Here is a 27,500-nt window from a genome sequence, read left to right as displayed (position 1 = left end):
TGCTAATTCTTGAAAATAATTTTGGGGTTTTCACAGGCTTACATTTGAATATGAAAGTCCAAAAAATATATTGAAAACAGCAACACATTAATATATGTTATTCAATACATTAACAAATGAAACGATTTAAAGGTTTAATTGTCACTCTAGGTTCCCCCAAGCTGGGACCTGGGGGATCCAGGCAGTGGCTACTGATGATGATGATGATGATGATGATGACTCAGTGGTGAAATCTACTAAAGTTGTGGGCAGTGTTTTCGTAAAAATGCAATACTTCATAAAGTGTCATGTATGGTTTATTAAGACACACTTTTAGCACTTAATCTCTCTCAATATTTCTGATTTGGAAACCTCAAATTTGTCTTAAGACGACACCTGAAGAATATTAAAGTTTGTAGAGAGAAAGAAAATAGGCAAATTCTAGAGATTTTGGAGATATATTCAAACAATACTTTAGACACATTTTCCCCCATTGTATTTAGTGAATGCATAAATAAATACTTGACATATGTCTACCAATAACTCTTCTGAAGATACCCTGGAAAGAGGGTGTTTACCCTCTTCATCCTGGCACACAGAAAGATGATTCCTCCAGTCACCAATTGAAGTTTCATATACTTTACAAATCCCAGTGGTTAACTTACCCCATGATGGGTCACACACACTCCACTTGGTCACAGAATTTGATCCGTCTACCTCTGTGGCACACCAAGGCTTAGGCCTGTCCGTGGTCGAGATGCAGGTTTCATATCTTACACCATTGTGCATGAATGGTAAGTTGCACAGCTCACCATCTACTGTCATAATTACCTTAGTCTTACCTGGGTAGGAGCAATAAATAAAATAAAATAGTGTAAATGTAAGACATAAATTCATTATTCTGTTTACTATTCAAATTTCCAGTCTTTCACTGGACGTATCCAACAAATATCAGGATGTCAAGAAGTAGCACTTTCATATAACCATTTTATTTCCTAGGATCTGATTAATTTGACCGGTAAATTTCACACTTTTAGATACAGCTGTCACCAGTTTCAGAAAATTCTCTCCAAAAATACCAGTTAGAAACAGCAATAGCTTCAGTCATCTGTCACTTCAAAACCCATTCAGAATCACTTACTCTTATGCTTATGACAAAACAATCAATTTTATTTTGTCTCTTCTTATCAGTGTTGTTATTATTATTATTATTATTATTATTATTTTATTATTATTATTATTATTATTATTATTCACAGAAGATGAACACAATTCATGTGTAACAAACCCACCAAAGGGCCCACTGACTTAAAATTCAAGCTTCCAAAGTATGTGGTGATCATTAGGAGAATACAAAAAGAAGAGATCTCACTTATCGAAAATAAAAAAATAAACTAATGAATTAATAAATAGAAGAAATGCATTCAAATATAAGGAGAATAGCATTAGGGCAGTAATGCATTGTATCTTCGCTTGAACTTCTAAAGATCTAATTAATAATAAAGTTACTGAAACTTATCCTGGCATCAGTTCATTTCCTCTCCGGACTATGCAAGAGGGGAAATGCGAAAGTGTACGTTTCATGAAATAACGAAGCTTGCTTACATGGGATAGATAGGGGGAGATAAGTAAAAGAAATAGAATATAAGATACTTTCTACTTGCTCTCCTAGCATTTTAATACATTTTTATGTATCTATTAATTTTCAGCTTACAGACCAACTTCCAAAATTAGCCTTACCGAGGTCTGAAACGCACACGCCCCAGCTAGAGATGGAGTTGTGGACGGTGACCCCTGTGGCACACCAGGGTCTGGTGCTGTCAATGTCGGTGCAGGATTTGTACCATAAGCCGTTGTAGATGAATGGGAAAGTGCACGAGTGGCCATCGATGGTGTGCGAGTATCCTGAAAGTAAAAGCGGGAAATGAAGGTGACAACTGTATATATTTATATAACTATATATATATATATATATATATATATATATATATATATATATATATATATATATATATATATATAATATGACTGGTAAGAATGTTCTGCAACAACAGAATTCCATCTAATATATATACATATATATATATATATATATATATATATATATATATATATATATATATATAAATATATTTTAGTTTGATCAGGGGAAATTAGATTTATCATAATTGAAAATAACGAATAATTACTACGCTTATATTTATAATCTTATTGTGCATTTAAGAAAAAGTCTTCTGTATAAGAATATGCAAATAAAGCTCTTGAAACGTCATTAATATTTACCACTAAATCAACAATTATTTATATATCTTCCATCTATCTATCTATCTATCTATCATCTATATATATATGTATGTAAGTATGTATGTATGTATGGATGTATGTATATATAATATATATTAATATATATATATATATATTATAGTATAATATTATATGATATATATATATAATACCTATATCGTATATTCCTTATATATATACTTAATATACTAATCATATACTATACTATATACTATTACTACTATATATATATATAGATATTTCTAATCTCATATTACCATACTTCGTACTGAGGACAAGTATGATAGATATGATTGTACAAAAAAGTTCAATTGAGAACAACAAACATTTATAAAAATCCTAACATGTTGCTTATCTCTGCTGAAAATGGTCACTTAGCCAATAATTATTGCGAAAATGGTGCACTATGGCTACCAACAACGAAGGGAGGTTCAGATTATAGATCTCCAAAGCCAGATGTGGATTCCCAGGCCTAGTGGATACAAGAGGATGAGAGATAATCAGGTTATGCTGTAGCTCTCTTCAGGCTTAGAAACAAAGGATTGAGGATTGGATCAATATTCTTTTTCCTCAGGCTTAGAAGCAAAGTATTGAGAATTATATCGTTTTTCCTCAGGCTTTGAAACAAAAGGAGATTGACCAGGATTATCGTTCTTTAGGCCTACAGGAGCTACGAGGGGGAGGGAAAGGGGGAGGGAGCGGAGAGAGAGAGAGAGAGAGAGAGAGATTCACAGGCTATTTGTCCCTCCCAAAGATGGAAGCGAATCTGACACTAATTGAACGCGACCCGGCCATCAAAGACTGCCAATAGACGACGGCCAGCAGTCGGGTAGGAAAGCTAATTCCATCGGTTTACGTTTTAGATGAACGCCCCCCCCCCAACACCCCCCCCCCCTCACCCTATTCCCCCTCCTTGGAAATCCCTCTTGAAAATCCCCCACCTAACCCCCTTGGCCACCACCACCTAGCTGGCTAATGGAGGTCACTGGGAGGTCACTGAATGGTAACTCAATTGACCCCCTGCTTCTGTTTGAGGCGAATGGTAATGAAGGGCTGGAATTGAAGCTGAGATTCGCTTCGAAAGGAAATGGTTGGAGAGAGCGAGGGCCACTGGAAAGAGGGGGCCCGATGTCCTTCCGTAACCCAGGCCCGAAGAAAACGCGGGAAAAAAAGGGAGAAGAAATGAAGTAAAAAGGGAAGAAAAGCAAGATAAAGCAGAGGTAACTTCAAGAATTCTAAACATTCCCATGAAGTGGCGGAGTCTGCTACCTTGTCGGGGATAAAAGTCAAATAAATCATTATTTGGAAATAGATTCAGATGAATTATAATTCACTCATAACCGATATCTACTACAGATTGATGCGAGTGAATTTTTACCTTTGCTCATACTTCCTGTATAATAATAAATGATATAAAAATGAGGAATTCTCTGGGGAGAAAACAGCTTTAGAGAATTGGTGATTCAAACGCTTCATATTTCAATGGAATTCTTCAATGAATTTATGGTGTCAACATTCCACAAATAAATAGGTTAAATATGGTCATTACAGCTGATTAGTCTGCTAACTATTGGATAGCTAGTTCGTTTGATGACTATCAGACTAAATGGATTTACTATCCTGGAAACTGATCTGCCCACCTAACTAATCATCTGGAAAGTAGTTACCTAAAGTAATTAGTTAACCTTACCATTCTGATAACCAGTTCGTCTGATGACTATCAAAACTAACTGGATTTACTATCCTGGAAACTGATCTGCCCACCTAACTAATCATCTGGAAAGTAGTTACCTAAAGTAATTAGTTAACCTTACCATTCTGATAACCAGTTCGTCTGATGACTATCAAAACTAACTGGATTTACTATCATGGAAACTGATCTGCCTGCCTAACTCATCATCTGGCAAGTAATTATTTGACGTAATTAGCTAGCCATGCTGTCTAATTCGAGCTCATGTAAAGGTTAATATCTGTTACTAGAAAACCTCTCTTACTTTTACTGCAGTCACTCTCGGTGAAGCCAACTGGGCACTGGCAGGTGTTCGGCGCCACGCACTTGCCCCCGTTGGCGCAACCCTTGTGGCACAGGGGCACGCAAGTGACGACGGCCTGGGAGAGCATCATCGCCTGGGGGGCCTCCCAGTGGCCATTCTCGCAGTAGAACCGGACTTTTTCGTTCCCCGTGGACGGTCTATAGGCGCCTCGACAAGTCACATCTGCCGTCATGTGGTCGGGACTGGAATGGAACAGAGTAGAAGATTTAGCCACAACGACTGGAATGGAACACAGCAGAAGATTTAGCCACAGGGACTGGAATGGAACAGAGTAGAAGATTTAAGCCACGGAGGACTGGAATGGAAACAGAGTAGAGATTAGCCCACAGGAGACTGGAATGGAACCGAGTTTAGAAGATTTTCGCCAACAGGGACTGGAATGGATAGAGTAGGAAGGATTTCTCCAAACAGGGACTGAATGGAACACAGTAGGAAGATTTAGCCACAGGGACTGGAATGGATAGAGTAGAAGATTTCGCCACAGGGAACTGGAAAATCGTAATAGAGTAGAAGATTTAGCCACAAGGGACTGGGAATGGAATAGAGTAGAGATTTAGCCACAGGGAACTGGAACCATGGAATAGAGTAGATAAGATTTCGCCACAGGGACGGAATGGAACACCAGTAGAAGATTTAGCCCCAGGGACGGGAATGGAACAGGAAGTAGGAAGGTTTAGCTACAGGGACTTGGGAATGGAACAAGAGTTAGAAGATTTAGCCACAGGGGGACTGGAATGGATCAGGAGTAGAAGATTTCGGCAACCAGGGACTGATGGAATAGAGTAGAAGATTAGCCCAGAAGAGGCCTTGGGAAGGGAGGCCAGAGTAGAAAGATTTAGCCGCAGGGGACTGGGAATGGAGCAGGAAAGGTAGAAAGATTTAGCTTTACAGGGACTGGACTGGAACAGAGTAGAAGGGTTTAGCTACAGGGAAAACTGTGGAAGGGAATAGAGTAGAAGATTTAGCCACAGGATGGAAGGAAGGAAGAGGTAGAAGATTTAGCCACAGGGACTAGGGAAATGGAATAGAGTAGAAGATTTAGCCACAGGGACTGGAATTGGAAAAACAGTAGACGTAATTTAAGCCACAGGGACTGAATGGAACAGAGTTTAGCAAGGTAGCTACCAGGGGGCACTGGGAATGAGGGAACAGAGTAGAAGGAAATTTAGGCCAACAGGGACTGGAATTGGAGCAGAAGGTTAGAACCATTTCGACACAGGAACTGGAATGGACTAGAGTAGAAGGATTAGCCACAGGGGACTGGAAAATGGAGCAAGGGAGTAGAAGATTTAGGCCGCAGGGGACTGGAATTCAGCCGGAAGTAGAAGATTTAGGCTACAGGGACTGGAATTTGGAAACAGAAGGTTAGAAGTTTAGCTACAGGGACGGAAGGAAAGAAGTAGAAGGTTTAGCCACAAGTGGACTGGAATGGAAAGAGTAGAAGTTAGGGCTAAAGCACTGGGAATGGAACAGAGTAGAGGTTTAGCTACAGGGACTGAATGGAATAGGAGCAGAGAATAGCCGCAAGGGACTGAATGGAGGGCAGAGTAGAAGATTTACACCAGGGACAGGGACTGGTAATGGAATAGAGTAGAAGATTTATCCACAGGGGGACTGGAATGGAGCAGAGTAGAAGATTTCGCCACAGGGACTGGAATGGAGCAGAGTAGAAGATTTCACCACAGGGAACTGAATGGAACAGAGTAGAAGATTTCGCCACAGGGACTGGAATAAGGAGCAGAGGTAGAAGATTTCGCCACAGGGAACTGGAATGGAATAGAGTAGAAGATTTATCCACAGGGACTGGAATGGAAACAGAGTAGAAGGTTAGCTACAGGGACTGGAATGGAACAGAGTAGAAAGGTTTAGCCACAGGGACTGGAATGGAACAGAGTAGGTTTAGCTACAGGGACTGGAATGGAAACAGAGTAGAAGGTATAGCTACAGGGACTGAATGGAGCAGAAGTAGAAGATTTAGCCACAGGGACTGGAATGGAGCAGAGTAGAAGATTTCGCCACAGGGACTGGAATGGAATAGAGTAGAAGTTTATCCACAGGGACTGGAATGGAGCAGAGTAGAAGATTTCGCCACAGGGACTGGAATGGAGCAGAGTAGAAGATTTCGGACACAGGGACTGAATGGTAGCAGAGTAGAAGATTTCGCCACAGGGACTGGAATGGGAATAGAGTAGAAGATTTAGCCACAGGGACTGGAATGGAATAGAGGTAGGAAGATTTAGCCACAGGGACTGGAATGGAGCAGAGTAGAAGATTTAGCCACAGGGGGGAGACTGGAATGGAACAGAGTAGAAGGTTTAGCTGGGACAGGAACTGGAATGGAACATGGAGTAGAGTTTAGCCTAACAGGGACTGGAATGGAATAGAGTAGAAGATTTAGCCACAGGGACTGGAATGGAACAGAGTAGAGATTTAGCCAAAGGGACGGAATGGAACTGAGTAGAAGGTTTAGCTACAGGGACTGGAAATGGAGCAGAGTGAAGATTTAGCCACAGGGACTGGAATTGAATAGAGTAGAAGATTAGCCGCAGGGACTGGAATGGAACAGAGTAGAAGATTTAGCCACAGGGACTGGAATGGAGCAGAGAGAAGATTTAGCCACAGGGACTGGAATGGAACAGAGTAGAATTTAGCTACAGGGGACTGGAATGGAACAGAGTAGAAGATTTAGCCACAGGGACTGGAATGGAATAGAGTAAAAGATTTAGCCGCAGGGACTGGAATGGAACAGAGTAGAAGATTTAGCCACAGGGACTGGAATGGAACAGAGTAGAAGGTTTAGCCACAGGGGACTGGAATGGAACAGAGTAGAAGATTTAGCCACAGGGACTGGAATGGAGCAGAGTAAAAGATTTCGCCACAGGGACTGGAATGGAACCAAGTAGAAGATTTAGCCACAGGGACTGGGAATGGAATAGAGTAGAAGATTTAGCCACAGGGACTGAAATGGAGCAGAGTACAAGATTTCGCCACAGGGACTGGAATGGGAACAGAGTAGAAGATTTAGCCACAGGGACTGGAAAAAAATGGAACAGAGTAGAAGATTTTTAGCCACAGGGACTGGAATGGACAGAAGTAGAAGATCTAGCCGCAGGGACTGGAATGGAGCAGAGTAGAAGATTTAGCCACAGGGACTGGAATGGATGGATGGAACAGAGTAGGAAGTTTAAGCCACAGGGACTGGAATGGAACCAGAGTTAAGAAGTTTAGCCACAGGGACGGAAAATGAAATTAAAGAATAGAACGGAATACAGACAGGGAATTCCACACTGGAATGGAATATATAAAGTTTACTGCAGAGGACGGAATGGACCAGAGTAGAAGGTTTTAGCTACAGGGAGACTGGATGCTTGAACAGAGTAGAAGATTTAGCCACGGGACTTGGAATGGAATAAGATTTAGACCGGTTTAGCCGCAGGGGAAACTGGAATGGAAACAGAGTAGAAGATTTAGCCACAGGGACGCGGAATGGAACAGAGTAGAAGGGGTTTAGCTACAGGGAACTGGAGTGGAACAGAGTAGAAGGTTTAGCTACAGGGAACTGGATTTGGAACAGTAGTAGACCGATTTAGCCCAGGATGAATGGGAACAGAGTAGAAGGGAATTTTAGCCACAGGGACCTGGAATGGAATAGAGTAAGGAAGAATTTTAGCCACAGGGACCTGAATGTAGCCAATTTATAATATTTATCCCAGGGACTGGGAATGGTAACAGGAAGTTAAGGTTTAGCTACGGGGGACTGGAAATGGAACCGAGAGAAGTTTAGCTTTACCGGACCTGAATGGAACGGAGTAGAATATTTAGGGCTACGGGATGGAATGAATGAAGTAGGAAAATTTCGCCACAGGGACTGTAATGGAATAGAGTAAAGAAGATTTCGCCACAGGGGGACTGGAATGGAATAGGAAGTAAGGATTTAGCCGACATGACTGGAATGGAATCGAGTAAGAAATATTTCGCCACAAGGACTGAATGGACATAGGAAGTTAAGAAGGGATTTTAGCCACGAAGGGACTGTTTATGGAACCAGAGTAGAAGATTTCGCCACGGGACCTGGAATGGAGCAGGAAGTAAAGATTTTCGCCACGGGACTGGAATGGACAAGAGTTTAGAAGATTCGCACCAAGGGACTGGAATGGGAGCAGGTAGAATATTTCGCCACAGGGAACTGGAGGGGACATAGAGTAGAAGATTTCGCCACAGGGAAAACTGGAATTTGAGGCATAGAGAGAATTCGCCACGGGTAGCTGGGAATGGAATAGAAGTAGAAGATTAGCCACAGGGACTGGAATTTGGAAGACGAGTAGAGATTTAGCCACCAGGGACTGGATGGGAGCAGAGTAGAAGGAATTTGGCCACATGGAACTGAATTGGTGAATTAGAGTAAAGATTTCGCCACAGGGACTGGAATGGAGCTAGTAGAAGATTTCGCCACAGGACTGGAAATGGAGCAGAGTAGAAGATTTTCGCGCCACAGGGACTGGAATGGAGCAGAGTAAGAAGATTTAGACCACCAATGGGACTGGAATAGAGCAGAGTAGAAGAATTTAGCCACAGGGAATGGAATGGAGCAGAGTAGAAGATTTAGCCACAGGGACGGAATGGAGCAGAGTAAAAGATTTCACCACAGGGAACTGGAATGGAAGCAGAGTAGAAGGATTTTAGCCACAGGGACTGGAATGGAATAGAGGGTAAGAATGAAATTTCGCACAAAGGAACTGAATTTGGGAATAAGGAATAGAAAGATTTCGGGCCACAGGGACTGGAATTTGGCAACAGAGTAGAAGTTTGCCACAAGGGACTTTGGGAACCTTGGAATAGAGTAAAAGAATTTAGCCACAGGGACTGGAATAGGGAAAACACAGTAGAAGATTTAGGCCAACAGGGACTGGAATGGAATAGAAGTTTAGAAGGATGTAGCAAGATTTAACCACAGGGACTGGAATGGAATGCAGAGTAGAAGATTTAAGGCCACAGGGAATGGATGGAGCAAGGAAGGTAGAAGAAATTTCCGCCACGGACTGAATGGAGGGCCAGAGTAGAAGATTTAGCCACAGGGACTGGTAATGGAATTTAGAGTAGGAAAGATGTTTCGGCCATTTCAGGGACTGGCATGGAATAGAGTTTAAAAAGCCCGGGCCAACAGATAAGATTTGAAAACAGGGTAATAGAAGATAGGCCACCAGGGACTGGAATGGAATAGAGTAGAAGATTTCGCCCCCAAGGAACGGAATGGAAATAGAGTAAGAAGATTTTAGCCACAGGGACCCTGGATGGGAACCACAGTAGAAGATTTAGAACAGGGACTGGAATGAATAGAGTAGAAGATTTAGGGCCAAGGGGCCAACGGCGGAATGAACACAGTAGAAGATAGCAACAGGGACGGAATGGAATAGAGTAGAAGAATTTAGGCAAAGGGACGGAATGGAACAGGAGGTAGAAGGAAGATTTGCCCACAGGGGATGGAATGGAACATAGAAGTTTAGAGGCTGTTTAGCCATAGGGACTGGAAGGAAACAGAGTAGAAGATAGCCACAGGGACTGAATGGAGCCAGAGTAGACGATTTGGCCACAGGGACTGGAATGGAATAGAGTAGAAGATTTCGCCATAGGGACTGGAAATGGAAACAGAGTAGAAGATTTAGCCACAGGGACTGGAATGGAATAGAGTAAAAGATTTCGCCACAGGACTGGAATGGAACACAGTAGAAGATTTAGCCACAGGGAACTGGAATGAATAGAGTAGAGATTTCGCCACAGGGACTGGAATGGAATAGAGTAGAAGATTTAGCCACAGGGACTGGAATGGAGAAGAGTAGAAGATTTAGCAACAGGGACTGGAATGGAGCAGAGTAGAAGATATTTGCCACAGACTGGGAATGGTTAAATAGAGTAGAAGATTTAGCCACAGGGACTGGAATGGAATAGAGCAGAAGATTTCGCCACAGGGACTGGAATGGAACAGAGTAGAAGATTTAGCCACAGTGACTGGAATGGAATAGAATAAAAGATTTCGCCACAGGGACTGGAATGGAACACAGTAGAAGATTTAGCCACAGGGACTGGAATGGAATAGAGTAGAAGTTTAGCAGGGACTGGAATGAGAGGTAGAAGATTTTCCACAGACTGGAATGGAATAGAGTAGAAGATTTAGGGCCACAGGGATGGAATGGAAGCAGAGGTAGAAGATTTAGCGCAGAATGAATGGCACAGAGTAGAAGATTTGGGCCACAGGGACTGGAAAGGAACAGAGTAGAAGGTTTAGCCAAAGGCCAATCGCTGGTGGGATGCGGAAGTCATTCAGGGCTGGAAAGTTTGGAAAGCAAAGCAGTTGCATAAAGAGACAACTGTTAGAAGAGGGTTAAGGAGAGGAAGAGGGAAGAAAGAGAATATGAATGGGAGTCCAGCAAAAAGGAATAAAAGGGGGCTGCAGCGAAGGACTGTAGGGACGCCGCTAAGAACCTTGAGTCACGCCCACATTGCACGGCATGAGGTCCACTGACGGCACTAGCCCCATGCAGGGCCTGTGGACTATTGTCTACCAACTGCAACCACTTTCAACCACCAACCAAAAAAAAAAAAAAAAAGGGAATCTCCATACTGACTTGAAACAGGTCCCATCCCCAACTACCAACCTGATTTTAACTTCGGCGACGTCGTCGTTGGCAAGAGTGCCGTTGCATCTCAGGTGCTGGCAATACCTTCCAGCGAAGCCCTCTGGGCAATCGCACAGATTCGGCGCCGTGCAGGTGCCTCCGTTCAGGCACATTTGGGCGCAGAAGGGTCGGCATTCCAGGGATTCCACCTTCCTGGGATGGGGTTCCACCGTGAACCACTCGCCTTCCAGGCATTTCATCTGGTGAGAGAAAGAGGTCAGGTTTTATAATAATAATAATAATAATAATAATAATAATAATAACGAGAAATACAAAGTACAAGAGAGGGGACTAAACAACACGATAGAAGATGTAAAACAGGCTTAAGGCCAAAGCACATAAGATGCAACGGTACACGAACAGGAATAAGGGATACCAACAGAACAAACTATTCGGAACCAACCAGAAAAGACTATACAGCCAACTAAGAGGGGAAGACAACCACCCAGAAATTCCTGAAGCCGAACCAAGTAAGAGACTCTGGGAAAACATATGGAGCAATCCGGTATCACACAACAAACATGCAACATGGCTCCAGGAAGTCAAGGAAGAAGAAACAGGGAGAATAAAACAAAGATTCACAGACATCACGACAGACACAGTCAGACACCAACTAAAGAAAATGCCAAACTGGAAAGCCCCAGGTCCCGATGAAGTCCATGGATACTGGCTCAAAAACTTCAAGTCCCTACACCCACGAATAGCAGAACAACTCCAGCATTGTATCTCAAATCACCATGCACCAAAATGGATGACCACAGGAAGAACATCCTTAGTACAAAAAGACAAGAGTAAGGGAAATATAGCCAGTAACTACAGGCTATCACTGCCTACCAATATGTGGAAGTTACTAACAGGTATCATCAGTGAAAGGCTATACAACTACCTAGAGGAGACAAACACCATCCCCCACCAACAGAAAGGCTGCAGAAGGAAGTGTAGGGGCACAAAAGACCAGCTCCTGATAGACAAAATGGTAATGAAGAACAGTAGGAGAAGGAAAACCAACCTAAGCATGGCATGGATAGACTATAAGAAAGCCTTCGACATGATACCACACACATGGCTAATAGAATGCCTGAAAATATATGGGGCAGAGGAAAACACCATCAGCTTCCTCAAAAATACAATGCGCAACTGTAATACAATACTTACAAGCTCTGGAATAAGACTAGCAGAGGTTAATATCAGGAGAGGGATCTTCCAGGGCGACTCACTGGCCCCACTACTCTTCGTAGTAGCCATGATTCCCATGACAAAAGTACTACAGAAGATGGATGCCGGGTACCAACTCAAGAAAAGAGGCAACAGAATCAACCATCTGATGTTCATGGACAACATCAAGCTGTATGGTAAGAGCATCAAGGAAATAGATACCCTAATCCAGACTGTAAGGATTGTATCTGGGGACATCAGGATGGAGTTTGGAATAGAAAAATGCGCCTTAGTCAACATACAAAAGGGCAAAGTAACAAGAACTGAAGGGATAATGCTACCAGATGGGAGCAACATCAAACACATAGATGAGACAGGATACAAATACCTGGGAATAATGGAAGGAGGGGATATAAAACACCAAGAGATGAAGGACACGATCAGGAAAGAATATATGCAGAGAATCAAGGCGATACTCAAGTCAACACTCAACGCCGGAAATATGATAAAAGCCATAAACACATGGGCAGTGCCAGTAATCAGATACAGCGCAGGAATAGTGGAATGGACGAAGGCAGAACTCCGCAGCATAGATCAGAAAACCAGGAAACATATGACAATACACAAAGCACTACACCCAAGAGCAAATACGGACAGACTATACATAACACGAAAGAAAGGAGGGAGAGGACTACTAAGTATAGAGGACTGCGTCAACATCGAAAACAGAGCACTGGAGCAATATCTGAAAACCAGTGATGACGAGTGGCTAAAGAGTGCATGGGAAGAAGGACTAATAAAAGTAGACGAAGACCCAGAAATATACAGAGACAGGAGAATGACAGACAGAACAGAGGACTGGCATAATAAACCAATGCACGGACAATACATGAGACAGACTAAAGAACTAGCCAGCGATGACACATGGCAATGGCTACAGAGGGGAGAGCTCAAGAAGGAAACTGAAGGAATGATAACAGCGGCACAAGATCAGGCCCTAAGAACCAGATATGTTCAAAGAACGATAGACGGAAATAACATCTCTCCCATATGTAGGAAGTGCAATACGAAAAATGAAACCATAAACCACATAGCAAGCGAATGCCCGGCACTTGCACAGAACCAGTACAAAAAGAGGCATGATTCAGTGGCAAAAGCCCTCCACTGGAGCCTGTGCAAGAAACATCAGCTACCTTGCAGTAATAAGTGGTACGAGCACCAACCTGAGGGAGTGATAGAAAACAATCACGCAAAGATCCTCTGGGACTATGGTATCAGGACGGATAGGGTGATACGTGCAAACAGACCAGACGTGACGTTGATTGACAAAGTCAAGAAGAAAGAATCACTCATTGATGTCGCAATACCATGGGACACCAGAGTTGAAGAGAAAGAGAGGGAAAAAATGGATAAGTATCAAGATCTGAAAATAGAAATAAGAAGGATATGGGATATGCCAGTGGAAATCGTACCCATAATCATAGGAGCACTAGGCACGATCCCAAGATCCTTGAAAAGGAATCTAGAAAAACTAGAGGCTGAAGTAGCTCCAGGACTCATGCAGAAGAGTGTGATCCTAGAAACGGCACACATAGTAAGGAGAATGATGGACTCCTAAGGAGGCAGGATGCAACCCGGAACCCCACACTATAAATACCACCCAGTCGAATTGGAGGACTGTGATAGAGCAAAAAAAAAAAAAAATAATAATAATAATAATAATAATAATAATAATCCTTCCAGGCACTTCATCTGTTGAGAGAAAGAGGCCAGGTTTTTTAATAATAATAATAATAATAATAATAATAATAATAATAATAATAATTCCAGGAATTTATTCTGTTGAGGAAAATAGATCAGGTATTTGGATAATAATAATCCTTCCAGGAATTTCATCTTTGAGAGAAAGAGGTCAGGTTTTTGGATAATAATAATAATAATAATAATAATAATAATAATAATAATAATAATAATAATAATAATAATAATAATAACAGTATAGTATAGTATTGTATATTTGTTCGTCCTTATTTGTTACAAATTCATAAAATTAGCAGAAAATTCGCCGAAGCAATTTAATGCTTATATGGCGATAACATAAGACAAGTTTACTGGTTTTACATAAAGTTATGCAGACTTTACAAGCTAAAACACAGACATAAAAATATATGGGTCGAGCCCATTTTGACAAAGGATTGAAATATTAAGTAGCACATTAAAATACAAAAGAAGACAAGACCAGCTTGCAACACAAAAAATTATTTATACAAAAGCCAATAAAATAAGACACAGGTCCAGCTTGTGTTCCAAGGAAGATTCAACGTGTAATAAAAAATACTTGGGTAACTAAAAGGAGGCTTTAAAAGGCACAGTTCAACGCTACTTAAAATACATACTGTTGCGCAAGTAACAGTTTTTTGTAATTTCTGAGAGAAACATAAAAGGAGTCTTCTAAAAGTTTTCTGTCGAGTTCATTGTTAAGCCCAATCAGCTGATAGGTGAGGAATCTCCTTTCAACCTCTATACGTATGGTAGGTGTATGATAACCACGGCCCCTAGTAGCATATTAATGGGGACTTATGTTTGGGCATAACAAAAGATAAAAGTATGGCAGCTCACCCATAAGCAGTTCCCTCAAGAACTTGAATAAGCTTAGTTTATACAAGCTACTTATGTTTAGTAGCTACTTATGTTTATGTAAACGTGTATAAAGTTCAGAAGAAGAAGAAGAAGAAGAAGAAGAAGAAGAAGATGAAAATTATTATCATTATTAATCTTAATTCATTGTGAACACTTTAGAAGCTGTTAATACAACACAAACTGTCGAGGGCAGAACGGTATAATATGTATGCAAAGTAGTAGTTACTTCGTCAGGTAAATATTTGATACCGTCAGTGTTAGTACGAGTTTTCCCTGGGTATCTGTACCTACTAATTAGAAAGAAACTGTTTACCTTTCCAGGTCTGTTTACGTTCATTTTGACACTCTGTTTTTTTTTTCTGATGAATCAAGAACCCTTTATTTACATACAGTCCTCGGATATGGTAAAAGTTATACACGATATCAATCTTAATGTGCAAATAACAATAATTTAAGCAGTGTTAAAATTACTAAATGCAAAGAAAGTCTGTGATTCAAAGAACAAACCTGAAATTTGTGAAATTGATCTATTAATTCATTTTTTTTTGTCTTCTTAACAAGTGACGTCTATTTTTCCCTTTACATCCTCTTACTTCTTTTTAATAGAATAGAAAACAGAATTTAGGCCAAAGCCCAAGCGCTGGGACCTATGAGGTCCTTCGTTGCTGAAAGGAAAATTGACAATAAGTAGGTTTGAAAGGTATAACTGGAGGAAAACCTCACAGTTGCACTATGAAACAATTGTTAGGAGAGGATGGAAAGGCAGACAGAGGAATACAGTTGAAGGAATAAATGGGGTTGTAGCTAGGGGTCGAAAGGATGCTGCCAAGACCCTTGAGTAATGCCTACAGTGCACCGCAGGTAAATTGGAGTAGAAAAAGTTAAATTTTCTCTCAAATACTCACCGGGACTTCGTTGGTTCCCGTGTTCATAATGTAGCCTTCAAAGCAGGAGACTAGGGCGCTTCCGCGAGTGCTGTGTGATAGGATTATTATATTATTTGAAGGAAGACTGTGCTTGTGTTTGTTTCTATAGGTTTCTGCGTCTTTCAATATGAATAATGACTGTGATTGCAACAAACTCCAAACTTTAACGAGGATTGCTGCATTCGCAGTCATCATTTCATTTTTAAAAAAGCCGCAGAAATCTATAAAAACTTTGAAGCTTGGGGTATGGAACGAACTTCCTTTCTTTTAATTTATAGAAAAATGACTTTCTCATACTTAAACACAATACAAATTCACTTTTAACCCAATAGAAATACTGACTTAAACTAACACTTCGTTAATCAAAACCTATATGGGTATTCATTTATGCTCTGTCCCACCGCCTACTGAATGCTCGATGAACCTCACTCAGTCGAGACGTAGGAGTTGGGAGCCGCCTCAGGCACCGTGGGGCACCGCTTCTGCTCGCAGAGGACCCCATAGAACTCGGGCGTGCACTCGCAGGTGCCAGGAGCGACGCACTCGCCTCCGTTGTCGCAAGGCGGGACGCAACTCGGGTTACAGACGGGTTCCTCGGTTGACGGCGGCAGGTTCCAGTCGCCGTCCAGGCAGTCCAGGTAGAGTTCCGGCTCCGCGTTCTGGGCCACGTAACCGTCCTTGCACGTCACGGTGGCTCTGCTGGAGCTGTGGGGGTTAGGGGGAGAGGTTGGAGGTGAAAAAGGGGGAAGTTTTGATGGAGTTGAAATAAGGGTTTTCATGGAGGTGCAAAAGATGAGTTTTGATGAAGGTGAAAAAGGGAGGTTTTGATGGAGATGAAGAAGGCATTTTGAAGAGTTTTGATGGAGTTGTGAATGAGAGTTTTGTTGAAGATGAATTAGGGGTTTTGATGAAGGTGCAAAAGATGAGTTAAAACGAGTTAAAATGAAGATGAAAAAGGGAGGTTTTGGTGATGAAAAAAGGAGGCTTTGATGGAGATCAAAAAGGGATTTAGATGAAGATGAAAACGTGAGTTTTGATGAAGATGAAAAAGAGTTTTGATGAAGATAAGAAAAAGAGATTTTGATGAAGATGAAAAAGAGAGTCTTGATGAAGATGAAAAAGGGAAGTTTTGATGAAGATCAAAAAAAGGACTTTGACAGAGATGACAAAAGAGAGGTTACGATGCAGATGAATAACATAACATACAAGGGTCAGACTTCGCCTATGAGGGGGACAAAAGATCAAACCCCGCCTTACTTGTAGACGGTATAAGCGTTCTCGAACGAGGGCGGCTCGTCCCAGCAGCGTCCCGCATCCAAATCCTGACAGTACCGTCCCGTGAAAGGCCTCGGGCAGTGGCAAACGTTGACGTCCACGCATTTCCCATGGTTCTGACACGGAGGGTTGCAGGTTGGCAGGCAAGCCAGGTGAAAGGTGTCGTCTGCCTCGACCATCAGTGGCACTGGGGAAAGGTCGTCGCTGTAGGTGGCTGGCACCCAGGCGTTGTCTTGGCACCACAGCTCCAGCTGGGTCTCGCCCGAGGGGAAGGCGTAGCCCGCTTTGCAGGTCACGTAAGGGCTCCTTGGGCTGTTGGATGAAACCACTGCAGAAGTAGGTTATTTGGGAAGGCTAAAAACGTTCGTTTGATTTTTTTTAATATAAATATATAAAGTGTTTAGGTGTGTAGAAAATAATGTGGCTTTTAGGACAAAAAGTAGTAGGTATCAAGTGGGTCATTCTGGAAATCTATAAACGTTCGTTCATTCTTACGGAAAACGTTTAGATATGCAAAAGAAAACACTGCTTTTTAAGACACAAGGCAATGACTTCAAGTGGGTAATTTGGGATATCTAACCAAGACAAAGACTTCAAGTGGGCAATTTGGGATATCTATCAAGACAAAGACTTCAAGTGGGTAAATTGGGATATCTATCAACGTTATTTAACACTAAACGTTTAGTACAGAAAAAACATAGATGTTAGGACGGAAGGTAGTGAATCTCAAATGGGTTCTTTTAGAAATCAAAAAACTTTTTTTTTTTTTATACAAAACGTTTAGGTGTGCAGAAAAAGCGTGGATGTTAGGACGGAAGGCAGTGAATCTCAACTGGGTTATTTTGGAAATCTACAAAGGCTGTCTGTTTCTGACACAAATCGTCTAGGAGTAAAAAAAAAAAAAAAAAAAACATGCATTTCGAGATAGAATGGAGAGCATATCTTATGAGTGATTTGACACTAATGACGTTTCACGCAGACAAAAACGTCCATCTTAGGGCAAGTGCTCAGACAGACAAACTTTTAGGACATAATGCAGTAGATAAGCAGGCTGTTTGGAAAACTAGACACTAGTTCATTTATATATTTGCAATATGTAATATTTACTGCCCATAAAATAAAAAAAATTGACAAAATTAGACAAGTCAATATAAAATAAGAAAAATAAAATATAAAATAGACAAAAACCAAACGATCTTCCTCCAGCCATTTAAAAGCAAACAGACGTACGAACGAACACCCATGCAGAACAGACCTCATGTGCATGATGGAATTTGGAATGGGCGCGGGCGGCTGAGGACACACGTCCGTCGCCTCGTCCTGACACAGGGGCCCCTTGTAGGGGTTGGGGCATTGGCACCTGTTGGCATCCTTGCAGACGCCTCCGTTCTGGCACCCTCCCACGCACACGGGCTGGCACTCGGGGTCTCTCAAGTCGCTGGGGGCGGAGAACTTCCACTCGCCGTAGTTGCAGACAAATCTGGCTGTGGTCTCACCCGAGGGGAGGGCGTAGCCGTCGATGCAGACGGCTTCTCCCAGAGTCACCCTGAGGGTATGTTGGAATATAGAATTGGAATATATACAGGATTTAGGCCAAAGGTCAAAGGCCTAGCAAGCATTAGGTCCTGTGACGATGAATACAGGACATAGGGCAAAGGTCAAAGTCAAAGGCCTACCAAGAGCTAGGACTTGTGACAATGAAATCTAATCCCATAGGACTAATGTGATTCACCTTGATTCACCTCAGTACTTCTAACATTATCTACGACATGACAGTTGATTCCAAACAGCTACTGTGATTCACCTGGATTAATCTCTCTCATGTTATGACAATTCCTGAGGTAAATGTGAAAGTCCAGAGAGAGCAGGACTGAGCAGATGGGTAGGAGAAAGATCAATAGAAGAAACAGCCTTGAGTGACTGACAACCTCAGTTCTTCTTTCATTAGCAATTTATTTTTTATATTTAATAAGTGAGATTTCCTCTCTCTCTATTTCCCTTTACCTTCTCTTGCTTCCTAATGAACACCACATTCTGTGGAGGCTTGAATTTCAAGTTAACAGCACCTGCAGGCTTGTTCCATATGGATAGGGTTCACCTTCTGAATAATAATAATAATAACAATAATAATTCAAGAAACAGCAAAACTCCTTACGTGTAGTTCATGTAAGCCTTCTTGACGATCGGCGGGGGAACTTTGCAGTGGTTGCTCCTGATATCCCTACATGTGGGTCCGTCGTAGGGCATCGGGCAGGCGCAGGTATTAGGAGCCACACACTTGCCCTTGTTGCGGCACTCCTCTTTACACACCGGGAGGCACTCCAGCCTCCTGTCCAACTCCTCATCGCAGAAAGCTGGCATCCACTGGCCGTCGATACACTCAATGTTAAGGGTTTGGTTCCCGCTGGGCAGTTTGTAGCCTTTCAGGCACTTGGCTATGCTGGTCATTCCTCTGTTGAGTTTTAAGGGGTCAAGCTGAATTGGATACTTAGGGTCGACTGTACACATACATACACACACACACACACACACACACACACATATATTAATATATATATATATATATATATACTATATATCATATATATATATATATAAAATAAGTATATATAATTATATATATATATATATAAATAATATATATTATATATATATATAATATTATATATATATATATATATAGTATATATATATATATATAATATATTATATATATATATATATATACTATATATATAGATATATATATAGATCTATATATCTATATTATATATATAATAAGATCAGTATAGATATAATATAATATATATATATATATATATAGATATATAGGTATATATCGTATCTATATATATATATATAGATATATATATATATATATATAGATAGATATATAGATATATATATATCTACATATATATATATCATATAGATATATATAGAGGAATATATCTATATACTATATATATATAAATATATCTATATATATAGTATATATATGAGAGGAATAAATAATTGATAATTAATTTAAGATCAAGAGTTCAAGGAAGCCAGCTAGGGACTATTTAGTAAAAGGATAGCTTCATAAAAAGTTAAGGAAATAAATTAAATAATTTCACTGAAGTAAACTGCAGGTAGCATGACAATTTGCATATATATATATATATATATATATATATATATATATATATATATATAATATATATATATATATATATATATTGAGACGGTTCCTTCATGGGGTTTTGACTCAAGTTAAAACTACTGAATGAACTATGATGGGACATCTAATGTTTAATCCCAATAATAAAACAAATTCACAAACATGATTCTTTACGTATATAAAAAAAATCAACACATTAACCATTTTATTTTAAGAAAAACTATCATTATTAACACAAACGTTACAGTGGAGAAATCAAGTCTGGCTAATACAGCTGAATAATGTGTTGGTCTCATAATCTCGGGGGCACCATTCGCTTACTGTCAAGTGGCAAATAGACTAACTACTGGATGGTTATGGCCATGAGTGACATCATGGTAAGGGGTTGGGTTTACCCGGCTGACGTCCCGCTGAGAGGCAATAGCCTACGGCAGGACAGAAACCCCTAAACTTGAACTTGCAGAACCTGGACCCCTTACTTGTACTCAATCTCAGCAAACTTGACAGTTGGAGGTGGAGACAGACACTTCAGGAACTCACATCGATCACCAGTGTACCCTTCAGCGCACCGGCAGACGTTTGGCTCTAAACACTTGCCAGTGCTGTTGCACGGAGGGTCGCAAACAGCCTGACAGGTCACTTCCGTCATGTTCCTGTACGGTTCTTGCAGGACCCACTCGCCTCTGTAGCACTCGATTCGGAGCGAGGTTTCACCCCCGGTGAATGTGTAGCCCTCACGGCAGGTCACTGTGCTTGAGTTTTCGCTATTTTGAATTAGAAATGTCAATAAAAATCATCCCTGAAGATCCTGCGCAACTAGAATCTCAAGTGTTTCAAGCTAAGATGCAATACATAACAAACCCTAAAACAATTTACCCTGTATTCTAATGATTTATTTATATTTTTCTCTGTTCAGCTATTATTTCATTATCTTTTTTCTCCTCTAATAACTGGTCTCTATTTTTCAGTATTTCCTATTATCCTCAGTAACTTCTTCAAAACGAACATCATATTCTTTGGAAGCTTGAATTTCAAGTCAATAGACCCCGTAGGTTTAAGAGGGAAAGATATGTTGAGTAATACATACACACACATCTATATATATATATATATATATATATATATATATATATATATATATTGTACATCCCTTCAAAAGTACCTATAGGTTAACAGCTTTAAAAAAATCCTACTACGAAATGTAATTTGCATCTTACACTCGAATTCACCCTCCTAGTGTAACACTATTTTATACCTTATGAGGTAATTTGGGTCATTTAGGAAAAAAGTTATTTAACAATAATTGTATGGAAATGAGAAAAAGATTTATATATGAATCAGACCTGTAAATGAACATGGAAGTCATACCTTAGCCTTAACGCAGCATTGTAAACATCTATGGACAGGGATTCACACTTCAGAATTTCACAGCACTCCCCCTCAGAGTCCTCTGACGAGTTTAACATTTTTAAAGACGGGTCAGTTAAATGGTCTTGTATTGTCTCCACATCTTTTAAGTCTAACCCAGATTCATTATATATCTTGGTTGGAGGCTCTGAGACAGTGGTTAATGAGATAGTGGACTCAGATTCAGAACCAGGTACCAAACCAAACGGCGTGGTCAAGAGAGATAGGGGTCTTCCACTGACTGAGGCCTCTTCTTCTCTTGGAGTGGAGTAATCACTTTCATGAATTTCATCTGGCAAGGACTCCACTTCTCCTTGCGTAGATGGATTGTTGCTGGGACTTGTAGTAGGCAGCGCTGCTTGTCCTCCCGGAGTGGAGTAATCAGTCTCCGGAGTTTTGTTTGTTGCTGAGTCATCAGTCTCAGGAATTTCGCTTGTTGAGTTACCAGTCTCAGGAGTTTTTGTTGTTGAGTCAATAGTCTCAGTAGTTTTCACTGTTGAGTCATCAGTCTCAGCAGTTTTCATTGCTGAGTCATCAGTCTCAGGAGATTTCACTATTAAGTCATCAGTCTCAGGAGATTTCACAGTTAAGACATCAGTCTCAGGAGTTTTATTTGTTGCTGAGTCATCCCCCTCAGGAGTTTTCGTTGCTGAGTCATCAGTCTCAGCAGCTTTCACTGTTAAGTCATCAGTCTCAGCTGCTTTCACTGTTAAGTCATCAGTCTCAGCAGCTTTCACTGTTAAGTCATCAGTCTCAGCAGCTTTCACTGTTAAGTCATCAGTCTGAGGAGGTTTGCTTGTTGACCCATCAATCTCAGGAGTATTGCTTGTTGAGAGGTTTACTTCCCCTGAGGGTTGGGTTACGAGGGTACTTGGGGACTCCCTTTCAGAGACCATATCAGCGTCGTCTAATTGCCTAACCCTTCTTGGAGAGGCTTGATAACTCTGAAATTCTCCCTCAACTGGAAAAAAATCTTGTCCTTTGTTTAGTACTGAATAAGGCATGGGCCTGCTGTGAAATCCTGAAGCATCTGGCTTAAGATCGTCACTGGTAAAGAGGCCAGATTGAAAGTCATTGGCCATATTGTTTCTCGTATTCATGTCCAAAAATGATTGGTCTCTGCTGCCAGCTTCAGCCTCTTCATATATGCGTATCAAACGTTGGTAATCATCTCTGCTGCTAGTTTCTACAAAATCCTCATAATCGGGTTTCCGGAGTTGGTGCGCATCCAACTCTGGCATCATGCTCACAATTGATGCCATGCCTTGACTGTTAGCTTCTGGCACTTCTTTGTAACTTGGTATCAAGATTTTGGCTTCTGTCAGCCATGGAATCGTATCCCCAGAAGTTGATACGTCTTTATTGATGGTTTCAGCCACTTCTCCACTGCTGGGTGCCAACAGTTTGTCATTATACAGCAGTCCTTGCCTTGACGTCCTTTTCCCAATAGCTGGCATGCCGTTATTACTAGTTTCAGCCCCTTTTCCATAGCTGGGTGTCAACAGTTTGTCACCATACAGACTTGACATCATTTTCCCAACAGATGGCATGTCTTTACTGCTAGTTTCAGCCACTGAGTAACTGGACATCACAGGTTTGTCATCATGGAGCGTTGCTGGTTGTGACATCCTATTTCCAGTGGCTGACCTGTCTTCACTGCTAGTTTCAGCCACTTCTTTGTAACTAGGTATCAAGGGTTTGTCTCTGTCTAGCCTTGACCTCATATTACTCATTTTTGTCTTATCTCCATAACTGGGCACAAAGTGTTTGTCATTATTTGGCACAGACCTCCTATTCCCAAAAGCTGGTACATCCTGACTGATACTTGTATCAAAATTATCCAGCATAGACCTCCTATTCCCAAAAGTTGGCACGACCCGACTGATAGTCCTTCCATCATTATCCGGCATTGGCCTCTCATTCCCAAATGTTGGTACATCTTGACTAATGGTTTCTCCATCTCTGTAACTGGATACTAATAACTTGTCCTTATCCTGGACAACCACTGAATCCCCAACAGGTGACATGTCTTCATTGCTGGTTTCAGGGACTCTCTCATTACTAGACGTCAGGAGTTTATCGTCGTTTAACCCCACTATCCTATTCCCAACATCACTGACCAAAGGAATGGACTCTGAAAGTGCAACTTCCATGCATGTGGTGCCACTGAATTCTGGGGGACAGTTACAGAGGTCAGGTGCTGCACAGGTACCACCATTCTGGCAGCTTTCGGAGCAGTAAGGCAAGCACCCCTCCCTTTGAGATGCGGGTAACTGCCATGTTCCTCCAATGCAGGCATACAGGCATGAAGGGTTGCCAGATGGGAATCTATACCCTTCGTCACACCATCCCTCAAGACCTGAAAAGCTGCAAATTGAAAAAGAAATAACAAATTATGGATGTTTTCCAGCTGCTGTGATGCAACTTGGAATGTTGGACATATGTACCCATTGCCTGATCATAATAAGTAGATCATTGAGCACTGAGTTTATAAAACAATAAAGTGATTAAATACATAACACGGATATGCCAAAAACATTGCGTCCTTCATCTGGAACTTAGGCTTGGTAGTGATAAGCGTTTCCTAAATGTGAAGCATTTGAGGAGAGGGCATTGTCTATTACAATTACATATGTATCTGGCAAAAAGTGACCAGTGAATTCTAAATGATATATACAATATATACATACATACAGGAGGATCCTTACTATAAGACTTGTCCATTTCTGAGTTGAGGATAGAGCTCCTCTTGGCACGGCTCATCAGGTAGGCAAGCCATCTCCTCCGGCTCGCCCTCAGTAGAGTCGAAAATACTTTCTCCTTCACGGCACCAGAAGGGCGTCCAGAACATCCCGGAAGTGCTCGTGAAGCCATCGTTACACTCGACGAAGCCGTATGTTGAGCTTTAGACGCGGGAGAGGAAAGAGGGAGGCTGTCATTTTAGCTGAGAGTGGGTTTAGAAAATGCAGTTGATGTGTGAGTGTCTATTAAAGTGATGCAGAGTGATTTCGTGGCAAGTAATGTGGTGGGAAAAAACATCACTAATTTGTTTCTAATATATATATATATATATATATATATATATATATATGTGTGTGTGTGTGTGTTGTGTGTGTGTGTGTGTGTGTGTGTGTGTGGACAGTAGGTGGAATAGGTGTGTAAACTGTGATGGACAGCAGTTTGATAAAATATTAGTGCTTTTGTATTATTATTGCTCACAATAAAATCTAATTGTCAATGTAATAACTGTATTAATAAATGTAATTGTATATGTAATCTCAAAATAAATGTTATCACTTACTGTTCACCTACTTTTGGACCACCCTGTATATATATATATATATATATATATATATATATATATATATATATAATATATATATATATATATATATATATATATATATATATATATATATATATATATATATATATATATATATATTTCACTACATTTACCAAATCTAGGACAATTTTCCATGGTAAAAAGACGACCCAAATACATCAGGGACAATACATTGATGAAGAAAATGATTCGTTAATTTTAAAATCTGATACATAATATTTATCATTAAACAATCGATGCTCAAGATTCTTCCCAAAGTTTGATTTTCATTTTATATAAATATAAAACTACAATCTCAAGAAAGACAATTTTTCCGTGGAGATAGGACCCACTTTCATCAGGCAGTAAGTTAAGTTCGGAGTTCAGTACGTCCATCTGCTAATGACGACCAGAATGAGTCATTCATTTGATAATAAATACATCTTAATATTTTACTCCCTTGAAATCAATCCCAAAATTCACAAGGAAATGTTTTCCAGCGGGAAATATATCCAAATATGCTATGAGCTATGAGGTTATATTGACAACTCTTTTCATATAATAATTCCCGTAGTCTCAATGGCAATATCTTATTTTTCAATCCTAACACGAAAATTCAATAGAATACAATAGAATATGGAATATAGGCCAACGGCCCAGCATTGGGACCTATGAGGTCATTCAGCGCTGAAAGGGAAATTGACATTTAAGAGGTTTGATAGGCGTAACAGGAGGAAAACCTCAAAGCAGCTGCACTATGAATTGTTACGAGAGAATATGCACGGAGGTACAGCAAAAGGAATGAAAGAGACTGCAGCTAGCTAGGGGCCTAAGGAAAAGGAGCTGCGAAGACCCACTACAGTTCAACGCGAGAGGTGCACTGACAGCACTAAGACCCCTAAGAGCCACAAAAATTGAAAACACCTTCAAGACATTCATCCCGAAACGAAAACCGAAGCTCATAAACACAAATGACAACTGCCTGAGGCCTCTCCCACCCCCCATAACCCAACAACCCCAAACCCACCTCCTCCCCCCCTTTTGAAAGCTTATATCCTTGCTTCGGATGCAAACGAGATTATGTATTATGTTCGAAAGTCAACACGATATAGTCTAGAAGGAGGAGGAGGAGGAAGAGGAGGAGGGAGGAGAAGCTACGGAGGAGGAGGAAAGAGGAGAAGCTACGGAGGAGGAGGAGAGAGGAGAAGCTACGGAGGAGGAGGAGGAGGAGTAGGAGGAGGAGTAGGAGGAGAAGCTAAGGAGGAGGAGGAGGAGGAGGAGGAGGAGGAGGAGGTCTAAAAGGGTGTCCTATCTCCCTGAGGAGGAAGTCGAGAGTAATGGAAAACTGATACAGTCTGGGCAAAAACACGTCGAACTCCTCCTTCTGTTTTTGTTGATTTGGGTGGCCCCTGGATGGATGGATGGATGGATGGATGAATAAGGAATTCTGAAAGCTCTACTGTAGAGGTTCTGTTGTATGTAACTTGGAGATAAGTAGATGCCTCTTTCTCTGTCTATACATATATATATATATATATATATATATATATATATATATATATATATATATATATATATATGTGTGTATGTGTGTGTGTGTGTGTGTGTGTGTGTGTGTTGTACTTCATGACAGAGCACGTAAAAGTAAACAGTAAAATCACATAAATTGAACGAAATCTAAAATAAAATTCTTATTCGTCTAATAACCAAAGGAATAAGGAGTTTTACACATTTATTGTTACTTACTTCATCATGTAATTAGTGGAATTGTCGACCTGGGAACCACAATCCGAATCTGCTGTAAAAGGTCATTTTCAGATTATTATTATTATTACTATTATTATTATTATTATTATTATTATTATTATTATTATTATTATTATTATTATTATAAATGTAAACATTTCTGGATACTGCATTAACATCGTCAGGGCAATTTCTAAGAAATATTTTTAATATTTAAAATGCAACTTTTCGGAATATAGATTGGTGACTCTCTCTCTCTCTCTCTCTCTCTCTCTCTCTCTCTCTCACGATGACCTTAAAAACTAAGACTAGCTGAATTGGTGACTACTCTCTCTCTCTCTCTCTCTCTCTCTCTCTCTCTTGAGGACAAAGACTGAACTTAATCTCGAGCTCCCATAAAAACTAAGACTAACTGAATTGGTGACTCTCACTCTCTCTCTCTCTCTCTCTCTCTCTCTCTCTCTCTCTCTCTCTCTCAATGCCTTTTAGACTCGTAAGCTCCCGTCCTTGTCGTCGAGGGCAATGACTTGGAAGTAAAAATGGAAGACTTCTCAACAGCTTAACTCAGGGACAGGTACTCCACTCGTTTTTCTTCTTCTTCTTGTTCTTCTTTTTCTTCTTCTTCTTCTTCTTCGTCTTCCTTGTTTGTCTCCTTCTTCTTATTCTTCTTCTTCTTTTTTGATTTACTGTTTCAATCTCTCGTTTCCTTCTCCTCTTCTTCTCTTCATTCTGATATTTGTCCCGTGTCAAATTTCTATACTGGCTCGTTTACAGATCTATTTAATTATGCATTCATTGTTCCATTTCCTTTCCGAATATATATGCATTCCCCTTATTCCTTCTTGGTTTAAT

The 27,500-nt window shown here is 40.6% G+C and overlaps 1 protein-coding gene across 1 annotated transcript in view; it reads right to left on the bottom strand.

Moving 5' to 3' along the window:
* Positions 1-27,500, bottom strand: part of LOC135209201 (uncharacterized) — a 70,038-nt gene that overhangs the window by 33,673 nt on the left and 8,865 nt on the right. The window contains exons 5-17 of the mRNA XM_064241884.1: positions 26,649-26,700; positions 24,286-24,480; positions 21,539-23,944; positions 20,650-20,934; positions 19,163-19,459; positions 18,263-18,553; positions 16,990-17,319; positions 16,162-16,437; positions 15,712-15,781; positions 10,991-11,211; positions 4,278-4,519; positions 1,720-1,884; positions 645-821 (exon numbers count right to left, since the gene is read on the bottom strand). Coding sequence (XP_064097954.1) covers positions 645-821; positions 1,720-1,884; positions 4,278-4,519; positions 10,991-11,211; positions 15,712-15,781; positions 16,162-16,437; positions 16,990-17,319; positions 18,263-18,553; positions 19,163-19,459; positions 20,650-20,934; positions 21,539-23,944; positions 24,286-24,480; positions 26,649-26,700 — 5,007 coding nt within the window. The remainder of the gene's footprint in view (positions 1-644; positions 822-1,719; positions 1,885-4,277; positions 4,520-10,990; positions 11,212-15,711; positions 15,782-16,161; positions 16,438-16,989; positions 17,320-18,262; positions 18,554-19,162; positions 19,460-20,649; positions 20,935-21,538; positions 23,945-24,285; positions 24,481-26,648; positions 26,701-27,500) is intronic.

Source organism: Macrobrachium nipponense, chromosome 37 (assembly GCF_015104395.2).
Source record: "Macrobrachium nipponense isolate FS-2020 chromosome 37, ASM1510439v2, whole genome shotgun sequence".
NCBI classification, from domain to species: Eukaryota; Metazoa; Arthropoda; class Malacostraca; order Decapoda; family Palaemonidae; genus Macrobrachium; species Macrobrachium nipponense.
The sequence above is the reverse complement of the archived record's forward strand: the minus strand, read 5'-3'. Positions and strand labels throughout refer to the sequence as shown.